This window comes from Haliaeetus leucocephalus, unplaced genomic scaffold, assembly GCF_000737465.1.
Source record: "Haliaeetus leucocephalus isolate CR32 unplaced genomic scaffold, Haliaeetus_leucocephalus-4.0 Scaffold251, whole genome shotgun sequence".
NCBI classification, from domain to species: Eukaryota; Metazoa; Chordata; class Aves; order Accipitriformes; family Accipitridae; genus Haliaeetus; species Haliaeetus leucocephalus.
The window spans coordinates 9,270,834-9,291,881 of record NW_010972687.1 but is presented as its reverse complement, the minus strand read 5'-3'; the positions used below and the strand labels follow the sequence as shown (position 1 = coordinate 9,291,881).

The 21,048-nt window shown below is 36.4% G+C and overlaps 1 protein-coding gene across 1 annotated transcript in view; it reads left to right on the top strand.

The window, feature by feature from the left end:
• CNTNAP4 (contactin associated protein-like 4) overlaps window positions 1–21,048 on the top strand; it is a gene marked incomplete at its 5' end in the record, with an annotated part of 203,951 nt that overhangs the window by 158,179 nt on the left and 24,724 nt on the right. The window contains 3 exons of the mRNA XM_010568747.1: window positions 4,554–4,710; window positions 7,955–8,082; window positions 17,373–17,543. Of these exons, the coding sequence (XP_010567049.1) occupies window positions 4,554–4,710; window positions 7,955–8,082; window positions 17,373–17,543 (456 nt within the window). The remainder of the gene's footprint in view (window positions 1–4,553; window positions 4,711–7,954; window positions 8,083–17,372; window positions 17,544–21,048) is intronic.

Below are 21,048 nucleotides of genomic sequence, written 5' to 3'. Positions count from 1 at the left end.
TCTCCCTCTCACACTCCCTGATACTCCTCAACCTTTCCACTTCCTCCTTCAGCTCTGCCACCAGGCTGAGCAAATCATCCACCTGGTCACACCTCACACAAGAGGTGTCCCTGCTGCCCTCCGTCATCAGTGACAGACTCAGGCACTCCCTGCAGCCAGAGACCTGGACAGCTGCATGTTTACACGGGACCTCTGTCTGCATTGCCACATTTTTCCTGACAGTGGCTTTCACCAGAGTGGCAACCATACCTGGGTCTCCCTCCAGGCCTACACCCACTGCTTGAGTAGCCTTCTCCAGCTGGGAAGAGGAAGAGGGGGGCTGCACCCTGCCTGCACTCCCTGCCTGTGCGAACTGCCGTGCCACGCCCTTTCTGACACGCCACGCCCTGTTTGCCCGCCCTGTTTGCCATGATCCTGGTCACCGGCGCTCCTCAGAGCCCTTTAAATCTCCCGCAGTTACCCCTGGCAATGCCCATGGCGAGTCAGCCTCTCTCGCAAGAGCCGCCTGCTCTGGACGGGTCCCTCCGCTCTTCCCTGGTGCTCCTGGGCCTCGGGAACCTCCCAGTCCACCTTAATCTAGTGCTTAGCTGCTGACTTACCGTTGCCTCTGCTGGCCTCGCTGCTTATTGAGTGTCCACAGGTCCTGCCAGGAGCCTGCTCCAGCACGGGCTTCCCACGGGGTCACAGCCTCCTTCGGGCATCCACCTGCTCTGCCATGGGGTCCTCCCTGGGCTGCAGGTGGATATCTGCTCCACTGTGGACCTCCCTGGGCTGCAGGGGGACAGCCTGCCTCACCATGGTCTTCACCACGGGCTGCAGGGGAATCTCTGCTCCAGCGCCTGGAGCACCTCCTCCCCCTTCTTCTTCACTGACTTGGTGTCTGCAGAGCGGTTTCTCTCACATGTTCTCACTCCTCTCTTTGGCTGCAGTTTGTTGTGAAGGTTTTTCTGCTTCTTAAATGTGTTACCACAGAGGTATTACCCCTTGGCCTTGGCCAGCAGCGGGTCTAACTTGGAGCTGGCTGGTATTGGCTGTGTTGGACATGGGGGAAGCTTCTAGCAGCTTCTCACAGAAACCACTCCTATACCCCACCGCCCACTACCGAAGCCTTGCCACACAAACCCAATACACCAGCAAGGCACTTTGCTGGCCTATGTTCAACCTTGTGTCCACCAGGCCCTCTTCTACCAATCCACTTTCCAGCTGGATGGCCCCAGCATATATTGCTCCCTGTGTCTATTCCTCTCCAGGTGCAGGTCTTTGCAGTTCCCCTTGTTGAACTTCATGAGGTTCATGTCAGCCCATTATGTTCAGTCTTTCAAAGTCCCTCTGGATAGCAGCGTGACCCTCTGCAGTATCAGCCACTGCTTCCAAAGTCTTGGTCATGTAGGCATCCAACATGTTTGATAAGTGGTGGAAGATTGCTGTTATATTTACACAGTGATCACTGTAGTGGCTATACCCAAAGAAGACCTGACTGAATCACCTTTAAATTGTGTAGACCTGATATCTAGCTCAGCACAACACTGTAATGCAGAGCTATTTACAGAATTAGCCACGTCAGTACTGTTTTCTCAAAGACATCTGTACAGTCTTAGAAGCAGTCAAGTCATCTACTGTTAAGCAAACTGGCAATGCCTAGATAAGCCCTAGTTAAAACTGGGATGTATCTAAACTGACAACAGTCAGTATATTGTGAATGCATACTAAAATATTTTTAGTCTGGTAAATATTTTCAGTCTTTGAACACAAAAAAATGTAAGCCCTGGGCTTTTGTCTCTGAGGCTGTGAGAGTAACTTTTTCAAATATCCTCCAATTATCATCTTTTTCTTTCTACAAATATAAATTTAGAACTTGCTGATATCATAGAAAGGGAGAAGTCTAGTATCTTTTGAAAATGTTAAGGTCATGCCACCCTATGAAATACTTTTTTTCTTTTCTCTCCTGGATACCAGGGAGCTAAGGAAAAAAAGAGGAATTAGTTTCATGTCTTTTTTCTTCAAGATACATCTTTCCATTGAAAAGTATGGAGAGAAGACAGAACATATTACTTTTTCTCTCTGAAGAGCAGTAATTTCAGATTTAAAACTGCTACCAGTTATATATTATATGTTTTTGAAAGGTTTGGAAATATATTTCTTACCTATTTTTATGTGAAACATATGATTTCCAGCCTGCTCCAGCAGGTATGCATTCTAACTTTTAGTGTCTCATTGTGACATAGTACCATAAATTTTAGAAGTTTCATTAGAAATTTTTATATGGATTTTGCAATTGTGAGTGTGAATTATAGTTAAATTGTATAAGATGCTCAGCCTATTTAGAAGAGCTCAGAGAGCTAAGTAAGAATTCTGTCTGGAATACAAATGCTTTAAAATTTTGAGAGAATTGTAGGAGGGTAAAGTGATCTAACTTGAAATTTTGGACTTGATGAATTAGTTATTTCATCTATTCAGCATCTGAAGATAGTTTTCATCAAGTTTTTCCTCTTTAAGATCACCTTTATATATTTGCTTTCTGATTTTTATACATTTCTTTGAATGATCTTATAATCAGAATTACAAAACAAACAAAAAGCAATCAATCACACATAGCTAATAACTGAAGCATACCTGACATTGAAACAAAATTCAAATAACATTTTACTGAAATAAATTTATTCTGTTTCATTTATTACAAGCACAATGAAATAGCAGAATTTGAAATGCAAATAGATACATTATCAAATTGCTTGTACAATTTAATCCCTCCCACTTCTGCTATCTATAATCTCTACTAGCTACGCCTGACAAGTACGAAATTTGATGATGGTCACATGAAAAATTCTTTGGAACATGCAGTCCATGTAATAATTCTTAACTGAGTGTATTTTAAGAATACTTTATATTCAATCAGCCTGGATAGCACTTGCAAACAATGTCATTAAAGAAGTCACCTGTTAATACATTTATGTGAACATTACGAAGAAATCTCTAGCCAGTTTAATTAATAGATTTATTTTGCTTAGGCAATATTTTCTGCCAAAGCAGGGATAACAATCTGGGTTAATCAGTATGAACTTGCAGCATACTCTTTCCTCAATTTGCTGTGTGAACAAGTAACTGAGACCAGCTTTTAAACATACCCCAGTGTCCTTAATGAAAGACTGCAAATATTAATTCATGACTACAATATAAAGCTAAGGCACGCTGTTGAAACAACAGAAATATTCTGCTTTTTACAGTCTTAGTTGTTGGAAGCTTTTTAAAGTATTGTCTGATAAATTATTTATAAACTGTCTCTAGGTTTTCTTCCTCCTGTGATGGCTTGCAAACACAAACACTGATATTGGACATTGATGCCATTATGCAAGTCTGACTTTTCCAGAAACTGCTCACACTGTTTTTTGGCCTGCTGGGCTGACAGTTGTGTGGTAATGAATGCAGTCAATATGTTTACGATCTGAGAGATTGTCAGCATAACAGAGGTCTTATCTAACAGTGAGGTTTAATAAGCAGTAAAGTAAAGTTGAGACTAGGATAAATTGCAGCTTCTTTGTGAGGGCCTGCTGCTGAAAACTTGGAGCTCCAACAACAGCAAAAAGAAGTGCGTCTATAAGAATCTCTATAATTTAACAGTACTTGATTTCTTCTCATGCCTTGACTTTCATGCATTGCATCTATCACCCTTCTTCCTTCTTATTTGAGATGGTTTATCTTTATGCTTCATATCTTTTAGCTATTATCTGTTTCATATATATTTTCTGTTGCTGTGCTTGCTTGGCAGAATCTTTAAGCTTTAATCTGCAGTACTGTAACATTAAGGAAACATCCAGTTTTATCATTTTGCTACAAACAATGCTGACTGGATGCACCACACAGAGATGTAGTAGTCCTGGGAGACTTCACTTCTGCTCACCAGATACATCAACTTGCTTATGGGAGTGCCATTAACAAGATTTCTGCTGTGTCTGAATATATAAATTCTGAATCTGCTGCCTGTGACCTAACAGCTGTCTTTGGGCATTTCTGATTAACACCGCTATTCAGCTGCTTAACGTTCATCACAGATATGGGTAGTAGTACTCTGTAGTACTCTTGGTAGTGAGATGAGACAATTTCTGCAGAGCTTTTCTGTAACTCTTCTCATTCTATTGCTGGTAGTTCCATGATCTGAAATTGATCTTTACTTGGGAATATAAACTACCTTGATTTTTAGGGTGATGGTATCTCCTTTTTCATGGACCATTTTAAAATGAATTATATAAATGGACTGCTTAAGATAAATGATTCTAATATCATGGCTGGCTGAGCTAGGGACTGTGAGATCCCTTTTCCACTAATGCAAGCAAAAACCTGTGACAATCATTTAATACCTGATAATGAAGTATTAAAATGAATAATTACTTATCAAGTAAAGGTAGTAGTAATTTTTTTCCAATGGCTGTTTAAAGTTTTTAGATTCGAGGGGTGATTTTTCTCTACTTAACCTTTTGGAAAATTTTTTGGATGAGAAAAACTGGAAGAGGTAGGACACAAGACCAACCACTGATTTTCTTTAACCTACCTTTTAGATGGGTTGCCACTGAGCTGGTGGATTGGAAGAACCAATGAAACACAGACTTACTGGGGAGGTTCCTTGCCTGCTGTACAAAAATGTGCTTGTGGATTAGAGGGGAGCTGCATTGATTCTCAGCATTACTGCAACTGTGATGCGGACAGAGATGAATGGTGACTTTTTAATGTTGCTTTTACACAATACTTTTTCCTGGAAAGTAAATAAATAAAATATAAAGGCCTTAGTACATTTAGAACACCAAGGCTGTTGTAAACTTAAATTATCATAGTGTCACCTGTTTCTTTGATAAAGAATATATTTTGTCACAAAATTTATAACTATATACATTAAGTATTATTACTAATTCTTTTACTCTGAATCCTGGGGAATGTTTAATTTTATACAGATGCTTTCTAGTTTTGTAGTATATTGCATGTTATATATTAAGACATTAGCTCTGGTTTTATTACAACTTCAGGTGTTAGTTTTAGAATACTGAAAGTAATTAAAGCTAAAATTAAAGGTTCTGGAAAAAAGTCAGTTATTTTTAGCATAATTTTTATCCACACTTTTAAGTTTAGACTTTCTACCCTCTTTTTTTTGTCATCTACAACCTAGATAATTAAAATTGGACACCCTTGCTATCAGTGAAGCGAAGCAGTCATATGGAATCCTATTCTAAGGGGATGGAAGGATTTCTAACAAGTAGCTCTTCCACTTGTACTTGAAATTCTCTGACGTTATTTATGATCCTGTTGAAATAAGTAATGTAAGAGATGAGTTCCTGTTGCAATGTCAAATCCAAATCTGACTTTTTCACTTAAGTGGATCAGATACAACTTTCTCAACAATAGCTCCAGTGCAGTATAGGACTTTATAAAGCAGACAGGGACTTTTCAAATGGAAGCTTTTCTGCTGAAGGAAATTTTAAGCTTTTAAACTTGTAAAGCATATTTAACTTACATAAATCTGATTCAGTGAGTAGGTTAATGTATGCATAGTAATAAGTGTAGCAACATCTGTTTTTTGAAAATAGAAAAATGTAAGGAAGGTACTTAACATCATCACATGTACAAAATGAAGCAATACATTATTTTCTTCTCAAGCTAGATATCCACCCTTCCTTAAAGGAACAACTATTCAATTTGTTTGGAAAATGCTTATTCTCTCATCATGAGTAGGGAACTCACACATAGATACAGAAATAAAAATACAACAGAGGGTTAGTCAAAGAACAATTCTTCACAAGCTTCAAAAGTTTCTGTAGGGAAGAATTTGCATCTGCAATAAACCTCACAGAATGATATCTGCTGTGCTCATTCCAATAAAGAGATTAAACAAATACACAAACCACTAAGAACTTCCCTATTATTGTGCTGTACAAAAATACAAACAATTTTTGATTCCCAACAGCAAAATAAGTGTTAAAAGATGAACACATTTTGAGACAGGATTTTGAGTGGTTGCTACTATACGTAATACGTTCTTGCTCAGTTTTGTCATTCATTTAATCCATACTCACATGCAGGGGTTAATTTATAATGGTAACGTACTTGTAAATAAAGTAGATAGAGGATGACGTGCATGTCTTCACTGTAACCACTCTGAGTAAATTGCATATATTTATGAGTGCATTACACTGAAAATATAATTACTCCTGTTTTATATTTCTGTATGTATCCACTTTTGACATTTTAATTTTAAGTTTAACTGGAGACTTAATCACAGTAACTCCAATGTTATGGAGGCTATGCTTACATTTATTTTGGTAGTTGTGCTTAATGTTACATTTGGTTCCCTAGGGACTACTCATTTGAATCAGTTGACACAATACTGTTCGTGGGTGGAAAAAGTAGGTAGAAGATGTACTTGTTTGACATGCTTTCTGAGCACAGAAAACCAGAGTTACACACAATGCGGTTCTGAAAATGTGGTTTTGATATTCTATTTTCATAGTGAAATCTATCTTATTTCATAGATTGGACACAGATTTAGCTCTAAAACTCCTTTTAGACTAGTCAAAATCTTTAAGTCTCTAAAAGTCTAAAATAAAAAATATCTTTTTTAAAAATCTCCTCCTAAAGATCTACAAAAATGCAAATCCTCTCTGCAGAACAAGTAAGCTAGTTTCTATTCAGTTTCCCTTTATTTGCAAGATACTTTTACTGAAACAAACACTTCCAGTGTTCTGAGGGAGGGCATCAGTTCTAAATTAGAAATCTGCAATATGTCACCTCATCAAACATTAACTTCTTTTTTTTTTTCAAAATTTTGCATTCCTTACCTAAAAAAAAAGTTTCCTCAAAAAAACATGTACATTTGTGTGCATGGTGCTCCAAGACAGATAAATGGAAATTGTAGACAGTGGAAAGATGGTGAAGTTAGTAAAGGGGGGAGGGTGGGGGGAGGGGAAAAAAAAAATCACTAATTTCATTCAGCACGAGGGTGGAATCTCTTCCTGTTGTCTCAGTCCTGGAGCATGGTGTACTGAGAGAGGGTTGCTAAGTCCCACCACATTCCCAGAGAACTGTGGCTTGCTTGCTGAGGTGTGTGTCTCGCGTTTAATCTCTGAACAGTGTGAGTTCCAGATTGCCTCCCCTCTCCGAGTTTGTACTGCTGTCTCTGAGCTATTTGCTTTGCCCATTAAAGGGAAGATTCAACTATAAATTGATTGAATGGAGAGACTGAATTTTCCAGAATTGTCCTGAGTCATTAAATATTTCCATAGGTTCAGGGGAAGAAATTTTAGGGCCAAATGTGGTGTTTATGAAATTTAGAAATTCAGTTCTTACACTAAGTTAACAAAGATTTTAAACAAGGAATTTGATCTAAGATTGTAAGTACTGGGTATGTGCTCTGAGTGCTAGGTTGCGTATTTCCTTTTCTGCAAGTTACATATGTGTAGCATATGCTGCTTTTCCTGAACACTCAGCATGACTTCACATTTTTCTATTTAATTTTTTAAAACTTTTGTCAAGCTGAAAAAGGAAAAAAAAAAAGTTAGAATTATTTGAAAATTATACTAAGCTATTTAATATTCCTTAATGAGAGACAGGCCATTATAGATACAATATGTCCTCAGCAACATAAAATTACTGACATGGGCAAATGCATTAACTTAGACAGCCAGTTAGGTACCCATTTATGTGAAAAAGAGTTTTCTCATGCTTATGTAGACAAGCACAACCATAAAACTGCCCACTTCCCATGAAAATGTTTCAGTCCTGTCAAATAATCACAATATCAATATCAAAACATACATTTGTGTTCACAGTTGCTTGTATTACCCATAGAGTTATGCAACACTTTTTTTTTCAGAATTTAATTCTTTACCTTTTCTCCAGCAATGTGTTGATGATAATGAAATGTTTATCAGAAACATTTAGGAGAGCTGTGGCTTTCATTTTACCTTTTCAGGACTAATGATACTGGATTCCTCTCCTACAAGGAGCATCTACCAGTAACTGAAATTGTGATCACAGATACTGACAGACCAAATTCTGAAGCTGCTTACAAACTGGGGCCTTTGCTTTGCCGTGGTGACAGTAAGTAACAACTGCAGAGTTTTGTGAAGCAACAATGGGTTTTGACAGAAATAAATTTTAAAAGTTTTTTGCTAAACAACCAAAGATACATTTTTTTGAAAATTTCATCTAGTTGTTTTAGTAATTAGAAAGGAAAAAGACAAAATGCCATGGTTCAATGCAAACCAGGTAGAATTACAAAGATATATTTTTTAATATGGTACACACCAATAGTGAAGACAGAAATAGTTAGTAGTTTTCAAACAGATATTTTGAGTACAAAATCCAGTGTTTTTATGCAATTTGAATTAAGTTATGAATAAAGCATTACGTGAAGGGGACTTCATAACTGGTTACCAAATCTTGGGAGAAACATACCATTCACTAGATGTGCATGACTCCATCACCAAACCTTATGCATATTAACTCCTCTGAGTATTTGTGCAACTAGGAAAACTATACTATGGGAAATTAATCCAGTATATGCGATATCTATAAGTAAAATTTCAATTACACATAAGAATTTAAAATTTAGAAAGTTAAACAGTACTTCAAAACATAAAGTTTGTACATCCTGAATATCTATGTAGTAACCAGAAAAAATATAATGTGTGAAGAAATCATTTAATGGCAGTGAGAGAACTGGAGCAAAATTGATACCTTACTGAAGATTTGTTATGACATTTCTGATTTCATTAATTTCAGTCTGCATTGGCAAAGAAAACAGATTTTATCTATGTTCAATAGTAAACTATTGCACAAAATTCTATGGCTGCTGCTGTTTGTAATCAAATGTCAGGAGAAGCAATGCTATTGATTATCCTAAATATCCTAACTGAAGAGTTGAATGGGCAGAATTTTGTCTACAGTTGAGCAAGGCATTAAAATATTTAATAAGCTTAATTTCTTTACATCAAATGATACCCTATGAATTTTCATGAACTTCACTATTGTTTCAAATAATTAAAAATTACTATTTTTATTTGTTATGTGATTTTTCTTTCTTCATCCTATGATGTTGTGTTTGTTTTTCAAATTTCTTCAGCCTTTATGAATAAGAAGAAATGAATACCAGTAAATAAGTACTGATCTGTACTTTTAGGCTCACTCAGAAGACTGCATAGATAAATAAATATAAATTAGCATGTATTTATTTTTATGACATCTCTGCTTTCATTCCTGTGACTTGCCAGGGTAATTATGCCTGGAAGATTTGTTAACAGATGTGTGTTACAGCAGTGCATTCTAATTTTCTTATGAAAATTTATAAGACATGAAAAAAACCTGTTGGGTGCTTCTTTTTCATTTGTCTGACATCCTACTGTGAGCTGATCATGTATGCTATTTAGCAAAGAAATGTTAAGTCATGGGGTTAAGATATAGGATTATGGTGTAATTCAGAGTGGAAAGGACCTAAGGAGGTCTCCTGTTTAGAGCAGGATCAGCTGTGAGCTCAGACCAGGTCTCTCAGGGCTTTGTCAAATTGAAGCTTAAAGCCACCAAGGATGGAGCCCGCACTGCTTCTCTAGGCAGCCTGTTCTACTGCTTGGCTGTCCTCATTGAGAAGTTTTTACTTAGATCCAGCCTGAAACTCTGTTGTTTCAACTTACACCTTTTGTCTTTGATACTCACACCTTACACCAATGCAGAGAGTTTGGCTCCATTTTCTTGATGATTTCCCCTTAAGTTTCCAGGGGCTGCTGTTATGTCCTCCACAAAGCTGTCCCTCCTCCAGGCTAAACCAGCCCTGGACCCTCAGCCTGAAGGGGAGGAAAAGTGCTCCAAACCTGAACATCTTGGTGGCCTCCCCCATACTCACTCCTGTTTATCAATGTGTTTCTTGTACTGAAAAGCCTAAAATTGGAGGCAGTATGCTGATGTTGTCTTATGGGTGTTGAATAGAGGCGATAACACCTCACTCAGTTGACTGGCCATGCTCATACAGCCTATGATGCAGCAGGTCTCCGTTGAGGCCGGGGACAATGAAACCAGGGACAATGACAGTGATGAAACAAAAGTATTTACAGCTTGTGTAGTACTAATAAGTGGGGAGAATTTCAATTTCACTACTCACCAAGTTCCCAACTACTATTAATTACATAACCTGACCCCAATTATCACAAATCTTAAAACATGGAAGCCAACTAGCTTCCCCGGGTGAATCATTAAAATATACAGAGAGTTCTGATACCCATTGACCTCCCCACCTTTGTTTGATGTTCAGTTAGTCTGAGTGATTGAATTGCTGCAAAATTTCACACTGATGCTAAATGATCACAGTATTTCTAGAAAAGCTGCAATAGTCAACTCTAAAATATGAGGACAGCACAAGAAGTCAGAGTTTGAATGTCAGAGAAATATTTTCATAATGTCAGACAACATTATGGAATTTGACTTCAGAAAGAAGCAATTTGGGACAGAAATAATCTCAGTGAAAAGAACTTTCAGAATATAACAGTAAATGGTAATAATACAGCAAAAACTTTGAAAAGGAACATTCACTTCTATTGTTTAAAAAAGGCAGAAAATGCAATTTTTCTCAGCCATTTACCTCATAAAGACAATGATGGTAAGTCATGGCATGCTTTTAGGGAGGTAGGGACTAAGATTTGAGAAATCATACAGAGTTGCTGAAGGAAAAATTAATGTAAACTCATAGAGTTTTGACATAAAAATAAAGTGCAAGATGTTGAGTAAAATATTAATTGTATGATATGTAATAAAAATATGAAGTATCATATACGTTATATATTCTGTATCACATATTTTATATATTATATCTTATATAATGTCTTATCTATATTATACCATTATCATACTACATTATTATATATATTTTATAGTATAATAATATATAATCAGGACATATATATTATATACATTGTATTGAATTATATTAATATATTTTCTCATATATAACATAATTATATTATATATTACAATAAACTATTCTCTTTTATTCTATTCTTTTAATCATTATACTGGAAATGACTGAGTGTATGACTAGAATTTTTTGCAATGGTCTTTATGTATCGGCAGTGTTTTTTATAATGAAAATTTTCTTTAAAGTTCAGTTTTCCATAAAACATAAAAAGCTATGAGTTGTAGTAGTTTCTGAGCTCTACATGTTAAATTTCACACTAGAAAAAACTGACGTAGTCTAAACTCTGTTGTAAGATCAGCAGTAACAGAGTAGCACTTTGAAGCTGCAGAAAGGAAGCAGACCATTATTAAGTTTTTTTTTAAATCTGAGTTTGCAGACACTCATGAGGGCCTAATTAAATGCACTTTAATGACATTTATTTTCTTCTGCACCTTTGGACAGGTGGAAAACATAAAAAAGGTCTAGTAGCAAATACGCATTTCTCAGAAGTGCTGTCAAACAAAGAAAAATAGATATTATTGGATTCAGAAGTTTGATTTGAGTAGTCCAGTGAGATTATTGCCTATTTCTGCTTGTCACTCTCTAAAACTAAATTATACAATTCTACTTCATAGAGGATATCTTTTCACATTAAACAAGTTTTTTGTTCTTTCTGACAGACTTTCTTCAGAATAACTCACATACCATATAAAAACGTGGGGGAGGAGGTTTACTTGTATTTGTGATACACTTAGTACTTCGTTAAATGATTCAAAACCAAAAAAAACATAAATTCTGATTGCGTCAATAATCTATTCCTTGCAGGACATCTACTTCGAGATAAAAATGATTATTAATGTCCACAGCAAAATAAAGTAGACCCATAAATAGTTTGTTGAATTGAATTGTCATAAACCATGCACTCCCTTGACTAAGTTTCCACTTTAGCATTACTTCATTAGGTACTTCTAAGAAGTCATGTATCATAACCCAAATGCAGTATGGCAGAAGTTACCTATTCTTCATTACATAATTTTTAATTTCACTCTTTTATTTAGCATTGCATTACTGTACCTGGTTTCTTTATGGTAGGTTTAATGGATTGACTCTCTTCAATGAAGTGTGTTACTTATAGAAAACCAAACCATATTTGCTAGAACAAAGCAGGAAAGAGTAACCTAATATAAGAAAAATAATAGCAAAAGCAATACCAGTATAATTCTTTTTATGTATAAAGTTCCATCCAGATATTAGTGATTTTTCTCAGCATTTGTGACAGAGTTAGCTATATTTCTAAGATGTCAAAGTGCAATTAAAGTAGTAATGATATTCTAGAAGAATATGGCCATTTAGAGAAATTAGGCCATAGGATTTGGTGACAGTCAGCTCTATACATATGAGTAGCACTCACCCATTTCTGTCACCTTTAAAATATATTACTGATTCATTTCGCTATTACATTTTCTGCTGTACAATACGTCTAATAAATTGTATGCCAGCACTGCCTGTATCAGATTGAAAAATATATCTAAATATAATGAAAGTTAAGATTCAAATTAACCTATATCAACTCAGTAGGGTAATAGGAAAGATTTTGAAGTATATGAGGACAAAAGAAACCTTTGGGCCATTAATAGATAGAAATACTATGGTTTTCAAAAAAAAAAGAAAGAGGCATCTCCATTATTTTTGTCATTATTCAAGAAAAAGCCAGATGTTGATTAAATTCTAATAGAGTCACTTAGTATGGGTAGTTCTTAGTATTAGGACATATAGAACATCCAGAACACTGAAAGAACATTAATATCCCCAAATTATGTGTACTAAGTGGGTAATTATAATCTGTCAGCATCAGACTGACTCTTGGCCCAAAAATAAAATTAATTATATTGATCTTAATCGAATAAAACATAATATAAGGATAGTGCAATGCAATGTAAAGATGATATATCATTCAGCATGAGTTTATATAAAGTAAATTTGGCCAAAATTTTGAGGGACTTCAGTACTGGTAAAGCAATACTGGTGAGGTGAGATACTTGGAATCTAGCAAGGTATTTGAAGGAGTGTCACACAGTTGGTTGAATGGAAAAAAAAAAAGGGAAAAATACAGATTCAACTGCAAAATGATAGTACAAGCAGGTAAATGCTAGCAGATAGTCCATTCAACATTAGTTCCTAGTTTGACATTTAAACCAAAAAAACCCTAGTGTGAGGATTGGATGTAATAATCTTAGAGACCAACTGTATTAACTGATCACAAGTGATGCTTTCATTAAATCAGCACAACAAATTTCTAATTTTAGCCAAAAAAAATCTGTTTCACAAATCTGGGGTAGCCTGACAATTCAGGGCATGTCTTTGACTGTTAATAATAGAACTATCTGTATACTGAGTGTTCACTTCTTCCTCTTATTTATGTTTACAATATTAATTTATTTTGTCCTAACCTTAGTCTAATTAACATTATTTTGATCCTCTTTTCTGCTTCCTGCATAATCAAGAAGTTTAATACAACTCTGGTTATAGTTTCACACTGTATAAAAAGGAATTAAGGTTAAAGGGTTGCATTAAAGAAGTTAAGAAATACATTTTTTAGTGAAAGGCTCTTAAGCTTAATCTCTTTACTTAACTCAGGCAAAATTTGAGGTGATATACTTAACTTAAATGGAGTTTCATAGAGTAAGACTTTCAGGTAATGTTCTTGTAAGCAGGATTGAAAATCAGGAAAAGATCCAGTGGTTGGCATTTGAAGCTAGGCCAATGGACTGAGTGTGTGTGCCTACATACATATATATATAAATTAACAGTAAGCAGTAAGAGCATTTATGAATTTTCCATAAACGGACAATTTTTAGTTGAATTGATTGAATATTTTTCCTAGAATAAATGTTCTTTTTCAAACAAGAATTGATTCAGGGAATTAATATAGTCTGGCATATCAGAGGTCAAACTAGATGATCGCAGTTTTCTGTCTGGTCTTTTAATCTACGAATCTTATAATAAGCTGCAATGTAGCAGAGCTGGAAGTAGTAGTGCAGCTGAACTTTACAAATTCTCAGAGGCAAACAGATGCCAGCTGGTCAGACTTCATAACATTAGGAGGATAGCTTTATAAGAAGCAATTTGCACACTTCCCAGTAATTTTGGCCTCCTCTCTGCTGTGCTGGATGAAGAGAAAATTTTACATGTAGCAAAACCGACAGAAATATTGGGCAAACAGGGAAAGAAATAGATGTAACTAAAACATGTAATACGTAGTGATGATTTTCCTGCTTGGTTTTGCACAGGAATAAAGCAAAGCAATGCCCCTCACACACACCCCCCCCCCAAAACAAAACAAAAAACCCAAACCAAAACAAAACAGAAATACCAAAGAAAACAATACCAAGCCCAAAGAAAACAAACAAACCAACAAAACTATTAGGATACAAATAATAGATGATCACATAATTTAAAGATCAGTTTAAGAGGCCAGATAGGGAGGAGCAGTCCAAAGACAACAGGCAAAATCCTGATCATCTACTGGTAGTTTAATTAAGATCAGATAACCCAGTAGTGTAGATCAGACAGGCTAATAGGATCTACATTTTACAAGAAGCATGCTTTCTACAATATTAACCTTCTACATTACTACTACTGTGCATTTATAATCTGATTACAGTGACATTCCAGTGGAATTCAAAGATCGTTTCTGTGTGTGAGAGACCAGAAGCTGGCTCTTACAGAGAAGAGCACTCTCTGCTGGAAGCTCTCTTGGTACCTTTTAAGTGTTTCAGAAAATCCCTCTAAAAGGGAGAATATGGGAAAGATGGAAAGCACATTAAAGTTGTCTTCGTAAAGACTACAGCTGCTTTGGGGACACAGCTAGCACCTCCAGATTAGTAGCAGTGTGCCTTAGCTATGTCAATCCATAAGAGTTGGGTAGTATTTTGTGTGCCATGTCAATTAGAGATTTGTTCTGTTTGGGTGAGAGGAAAGAGTAGTCAAAAAAATATGTACAGAAAATATTGTTCAGCAACATAAGATCTTTATTTTCTCTGCCTCAGCACTCACTATCCCTGCTGGAATTTCACACTGAAAGAATGAATAATGCAACACTTAGAGATATCAAGAAGAATTGATACAAATAACAAACAGATTTCAGTTTTGATTAAAAAGTTGGAGTGCTACTATTTGCAATTGCACAATTGTTTTGATAATCACTTTTGTTATCCTTGCAACATTAAAATGGCAAATTTATCTGTTTTGTTCTCATTTGCCCCTTTTACACTTTACAATTTCCAGTTGGTAAGACTAGTTGATATATGCCAAAAAATAATTTTTGCAATCTAAATATGGTGCTGTTTTATTTATAACAAACAAGATCTTCTTTTTTTACTCATTGAAGACTGCAGTCTTACTACTCAGATAAAATCTTGAATATTATTGATTGCCTAACTACATGGTGTTTGGCAGTTCCAGAAAACTAAATAGGAGACTGTGAGCCAGACGATAGCGTAAAATGAAGAAAGTCTTTTCCCACCCTGATTTACAACAGCATAAGCTATTTTGTAACATACTTTTGCTAGATCTATATTTAACCAGCTTTATTGATACAGTAGCTTAACATCCATAAATCACACCATTTTCAGAGCTGAGAAAGGGAACACCTAGATAAGAGAAGACAGGAAATTAAGAGAGGAAGAATAAAACTTCCTATCCATGCCCTCCCCCAAGGACTCCATTCTGATTTACAAAGATCATTCACTTGCTTCATTGAAGCTAATTGTATCATTACTCTACTGGACTGTTACTGCTGCTATTGTCTCTCTTCTAATTACTAGCAATGTTTTACCAATTTTGTATAAATTACTAGTATTAAACTTCCTATTGTGTTTGAATTACTAGTAACAGCCAGCCCATTGTTTTTTAAATAGCTGTTATATACTTGAGTCATAACTGTGGTGAAGTTTGCTCTGTGGGAGCCATGACCTGAAACAGTTGAGGAACACAGGCTTAAAATCGATCCCAATATGTAAGGCCGCTGCCTTCGGCTGATGGCATTTTGCACAGGATAACTCCGAGAAGCCCATCAAATAGTACAGGAGACCGAAGTGCAAAGCTATGCTTTCCTCTCTGAGCCTAAGCCATCTGTTCACAGCTCTGCCCTACCACATAAAAGTTGTCCTGGTGGCTGCTCTAACTTGTGATGGCTGGCAGTACTCCCAAATGGCAAGTGTCACAGCAAGCAATTGCCAGAATACGTATGAATGTCCTGCCATGCTGTTTTTCTAGGTGTAGGATCCAAACCCTGATTAAAACTCTGCTAAAAAGTCAGGAGGAATGAGTGAACAGACTTTGATTTTACTTCACTGGGCTGTGGACCAGGCCTCTGTGTACACTGCATCATGGAGTTTGATTTTGCGGAAAAGAAATTTGCAAATATTATTTTTTTTAATCCCTCTTCCCCTAAAACCAGAGAGTGCCTGGAGCAAAAATCATGGTTTTGCATAGTATTTAGACCCAGATCACAGCATTATCAGGAGAATGTGCAATGGCCTTGTTCACTTAGATAGGAAGGTATTGAATGCCTCATTTGATTTAGAAAAAAATACACCTTAATAAAGTAATACAGATACATCTCTAAGAATTCAGCAATAATAACAGGGTACTTCTCGTTGAACACCATAAATGCAGATTATGTTCTTATTAGAAGACAGTGTTATTAGAGATTTTACATAAGCTTTTTAACGATCAAGAACAAAAATCTAACAAATTATGATTACATGCCAGCTGAGAGAAAAATCAAACCAGCAAAATATCTGTTTGATCTTATAACCTTTTTTTGAGTAAAACTGACTTACATTGGATTTATCATGCAAGTAAGAATGCACGTGAATTTCTAAACTGCAGTGTACTAAAGAAGATATCTTAATAATTTTATTTTTTTTTTAATTCCGTCCACAGTAATTACTAGGAGCTGTATCCTACCTTCTTTGAGATATCTGGTAAAACTTCACTGGACTACTACAATAACAAGACTCTTTTCCTTATTATGAGAGAAATAGATATAACTGTCATAGTTATAGTTTATACTAGCTAATGGAGGTATATTACTTCATTCAAAGCTGCTATGTTTGTTTACTTCATAAAAGGATATATCAGGCCCTAACTCAACTCTCTAGCTGACATGCTAGGCATTTTATTTCCCATTAACTGTCTTTTTGTTGTCTGAACTGAGCACTTTAATTACTCTTGCTGAATCATTTTTCTGTGTCCCCAGGAACCCCCACTTTTTGTTTTATAGACTAAAAGTGGGAGGCTTCTATGGAAGTTAAGACTCTCTGAATATTGCAGCCCATTCCCAGATCTGGACATTTTCATTTGTTTAATTGGTTATAAAACTTATACTAGCAATATTAGATAACACTGTATCTATCATTTAATCTTTCATTTTGACAACCAGGAACATTTTGGAATTCAGCATCCTTCAACACAGAGACATCATACCTGCATTTCCCCACCTTCCATGGAGAGCTCAGTGCAGATGTCTCGTTTTTCTTTAAAACTACTGCTTCCTCAGGAGTGTTTTTAGAAAACCTGGGAATTCAAGACTTCATAAGGATAGAGTTATACTGTAAGTAACATGAATGATGGTTTATTATTATTATTATTATTATTATTATTATTGCTTTCAGTTGGACTGAATTAGAATTAACTTTAAGGGGAATATTTTAAAACTGTTGTGTAGCTTTATTACTGTTACTACTGAGCTTTATTACTGTTACTACGGCTATTGGAGCTTTACCATTCCCCCTAAAATCCCAGCACTAAGACTGTACAAATATCCATTCAAAGATAATTTCTGCCCCACGGGGTTCTTAATCTAAGAGCACAGCACTCAGCCCCTGACTGCTCAGACTGTTCCTACTTCCCTTGCTCACTGCATCCCTGTCACCAAATTCTCTCCCTCCAAATTTTAAGGCCAGGCAGTACATGTGGCTGCTGGGAGATTCATTCAGTCACATGTGACTCAGTCCTTCTGTGGCACAGTAGCCTAGCTTAGTCACACTTTCTCATCATTATTTTATTTATTTATTTATTTTAATTTTAAGTACCAAATCTTTGAAGTTTTACACATGAATAAGTTTTTGTTGCACAAGAGAAGATGAAAACTCATTAAATTCAGGAAGATGACCAATGTAGGATGAAAGCCTTATCTTATCTTAATGTATTAGTCTTACATGGTTCATTATTAAAAGGGAGAATATTTAAAAGGATGAAGTATTGTTTCAAAAAATTTTGGATACATTTGAAATGAGTGGCAGGTTGACCCTGGCTGGAGGTCAGGTGCCCACCAAAGCTGATCTGTCACTTCCCCCCCTCCTCAGCTGGACAGGTGAGAGAAAATATAACAAAAGGCTTGTGTGTTGAGATAAGGACAGGGAGAGATCACCCACCAATTACTGCCATGGGCAAAACAGACTCAAGTTAGGGGAAATTAATTTATTGCCAATCAACCAGAGTAGAGTAATGAAAAATAAAATCAAATCTTAAAACAACTTCCCCCCACCCTCCCCTCCTTTCCAGGCACAGCTTCACTCCCAGACTCTCTACCTCCTCTCCCACAGTGGCACAGGGGGACAAGGAATGGGGTTTGGGGTCAGTTCATCATACATTGTCTCTGCTGCTCCTTCGTCCTCAGGGGAAGGACTCCTCACACTCTTCCCTTGCTCCAGCATGGAGTCCCTCCCACTGGACACAGTCCTTCATGAACTTCTCCAATGTAAGTCTTTCCCAGGGACTGCAGTTCTTCACAGACTGCTCCAGCATGGGTCCCTTCCATGGCGTGCAGTCCTTCAGGAGCACACTGTTCCAGCATAGGTCCCCCGCAGGGTCACAAGTCCTGCCAGAAAACCTGCTCCGTGGGCTCCTCTCTCCACAGGTCCAAAGGTCCTGCTAGGAACCTGTTCCAGTGTAGGCTTCCCAAGGGATCACAGCCTCCTTCAGGCATTCACCTGCTCTGGCATGGGGTCCTCCACGGGCTGCAGGTGGATATCTGCTCCACCGTGGACCTGCATGGGCTGCAGGGGGACAGCCTGCCTCACTATGGTCTTCCCCACGGGCTGCAGGGGAATCTCTGCTCCAGTGCCTGGAGCACCTCCTCCCACTCCTTCTGCACTGACCTCAGTGTCTGCAGAGTGGTTTCTCTCACATCTTCTCACTCCTCTCTCTGGCTGCAGTTCCCTCCAGCAGTTTTTCTTCCACCTTCTTAAATCTGTTATCCCAGAGGCACTACCAGTCGCTGATGGGCTCGGCCTTGGCCAGCAGGGGGTCCATCTTGGAGCCGGCTGGCATTGGTTGTGTTGGACATGGGGGAAGCTTCTAGCAGCTTCTCACAGAAGCCACCTCTGTACCCTTTCCCCACTACCAAACCCTTGCCACAAAAACCCAATACAAAATGGCACATCAGTTAAAAAGTCTTATACTTGACAGGTGCGTCTGAGAGCTTTTTTAAAATCTTTTTACCTTGCGATTAAATAGTTTCTCATTTTTTTCCAAATCCATTGTGTTGTCACACTCAAGTGTTTTCCAGTGAAGTGTACAAATAAATATATAAATAAAATATATATCATATAATGCAAAATATTACTATAGAAACTTTAATGTATTTTTATTAAAGAGTAAAATGTTCTGCTTGCTTGTTTTTTTGCCAATGTTAATGTCTTTGGTTGTTGAAACAAACAGGAAAACACCTACTGTGTTCTTCTGTAGGCAGTTTAATTATAGAATATTATGTAATGCTTAACCAGTTTGGTTTGCGTTATCTCAAATTGTAGTGCTGTATTTGAAAGACACCCTGTTTTCAACACCGTTTTTGCCATGGTTATCAAAAGTATGAACTGCCTGCTATTAAAGTTCTGTGAACAGGTGAAAACACAGTAGCATTATAACCTCAATGTCATACAATACAGAAAATACACTGGGTCATCACTCCAGTGGAGAATCTCTGAAGCAATGATGATATTCTTGTGTGATAAATGATTTTCCATTTTCAAAATGAACAGTTAAATCACAGAAACATTAAAGAAATGCTTCTGAGAACTAAATTTTTTCAGACAGTTAGCAGAAGACCCTAACTCTTTCTTCAGAATAATAATTTACAGTCAAACTCATGTCACTTGTCCCATTCATTCATAAGTATCCAAACAACTGTATACTTATGGTTTTTACATGACTTCTGACTAGTGAAGCGTGAGAGAAAGTAAAGGGTTGAATTGGTCTGTATTTCCAGCATTTAAAAAAACAAAGTTTATCTCATTGTTTTGTAGCATGTAGAGAAATTTCTTCATTTCCAGAAATTTGCTAATTTGTTGAATAAACAGTCCTATTCTTTCTGTATGTCATAGGTAGGTTTCTTTGTAGTGGAGTCAGAATTGTGTGTTTACACTGAGGGTAATACCAGTCAGAAATGAACAACATACACTTCCATCACAAGTACTTCTCTCTCTCTCTCTCTCTTTCATTAATCACCTTGAACATTTATTATTGTGTAGGAACATTTAGATTTCATCATCATATACTCTTTTATAATAGATGTGTATGTAAATCACCAACCTACACTTGATATTTTATTAATAGTTCCACATAAATCAATGTCTTTATTTTATTTGTGTAATAATAAATAATAATAATGAAAATGTCAGGTGTCAGTGTTTAAGATGAGGATGTGTTAGAAATTATTTAAAACCCATTATATTACTAACATTTGGTATTCCATACTTGCGAACACAATGATTTTTCTTGCATTTTATTGATTGTTCTCAAACTTTATATCTAATTATTTTATTTATGACATAATGATCTTTAGACCTTTAAGTCTAACTTTGCTAAAGCAAAAGCATCAAATCAAGAACCTTAACAGGAAATGTGAAGTTTAGTGCTGTTTGTTTGGTTTTATGAAGTTATAAACACTGTGGTGCATCTGTGTATAATAGGCTAGAAAATTATTCAAAAAAAGAGGTGTGCATCCTAATTGTATTTTAAAACACAGAGGAAGTGAGACATCTTGAAGAAGATACTTGATCCAATTTTTTTTTTTTTACAGAACTATAAAAAACTAAAGTCTTTAAATTTTTGTC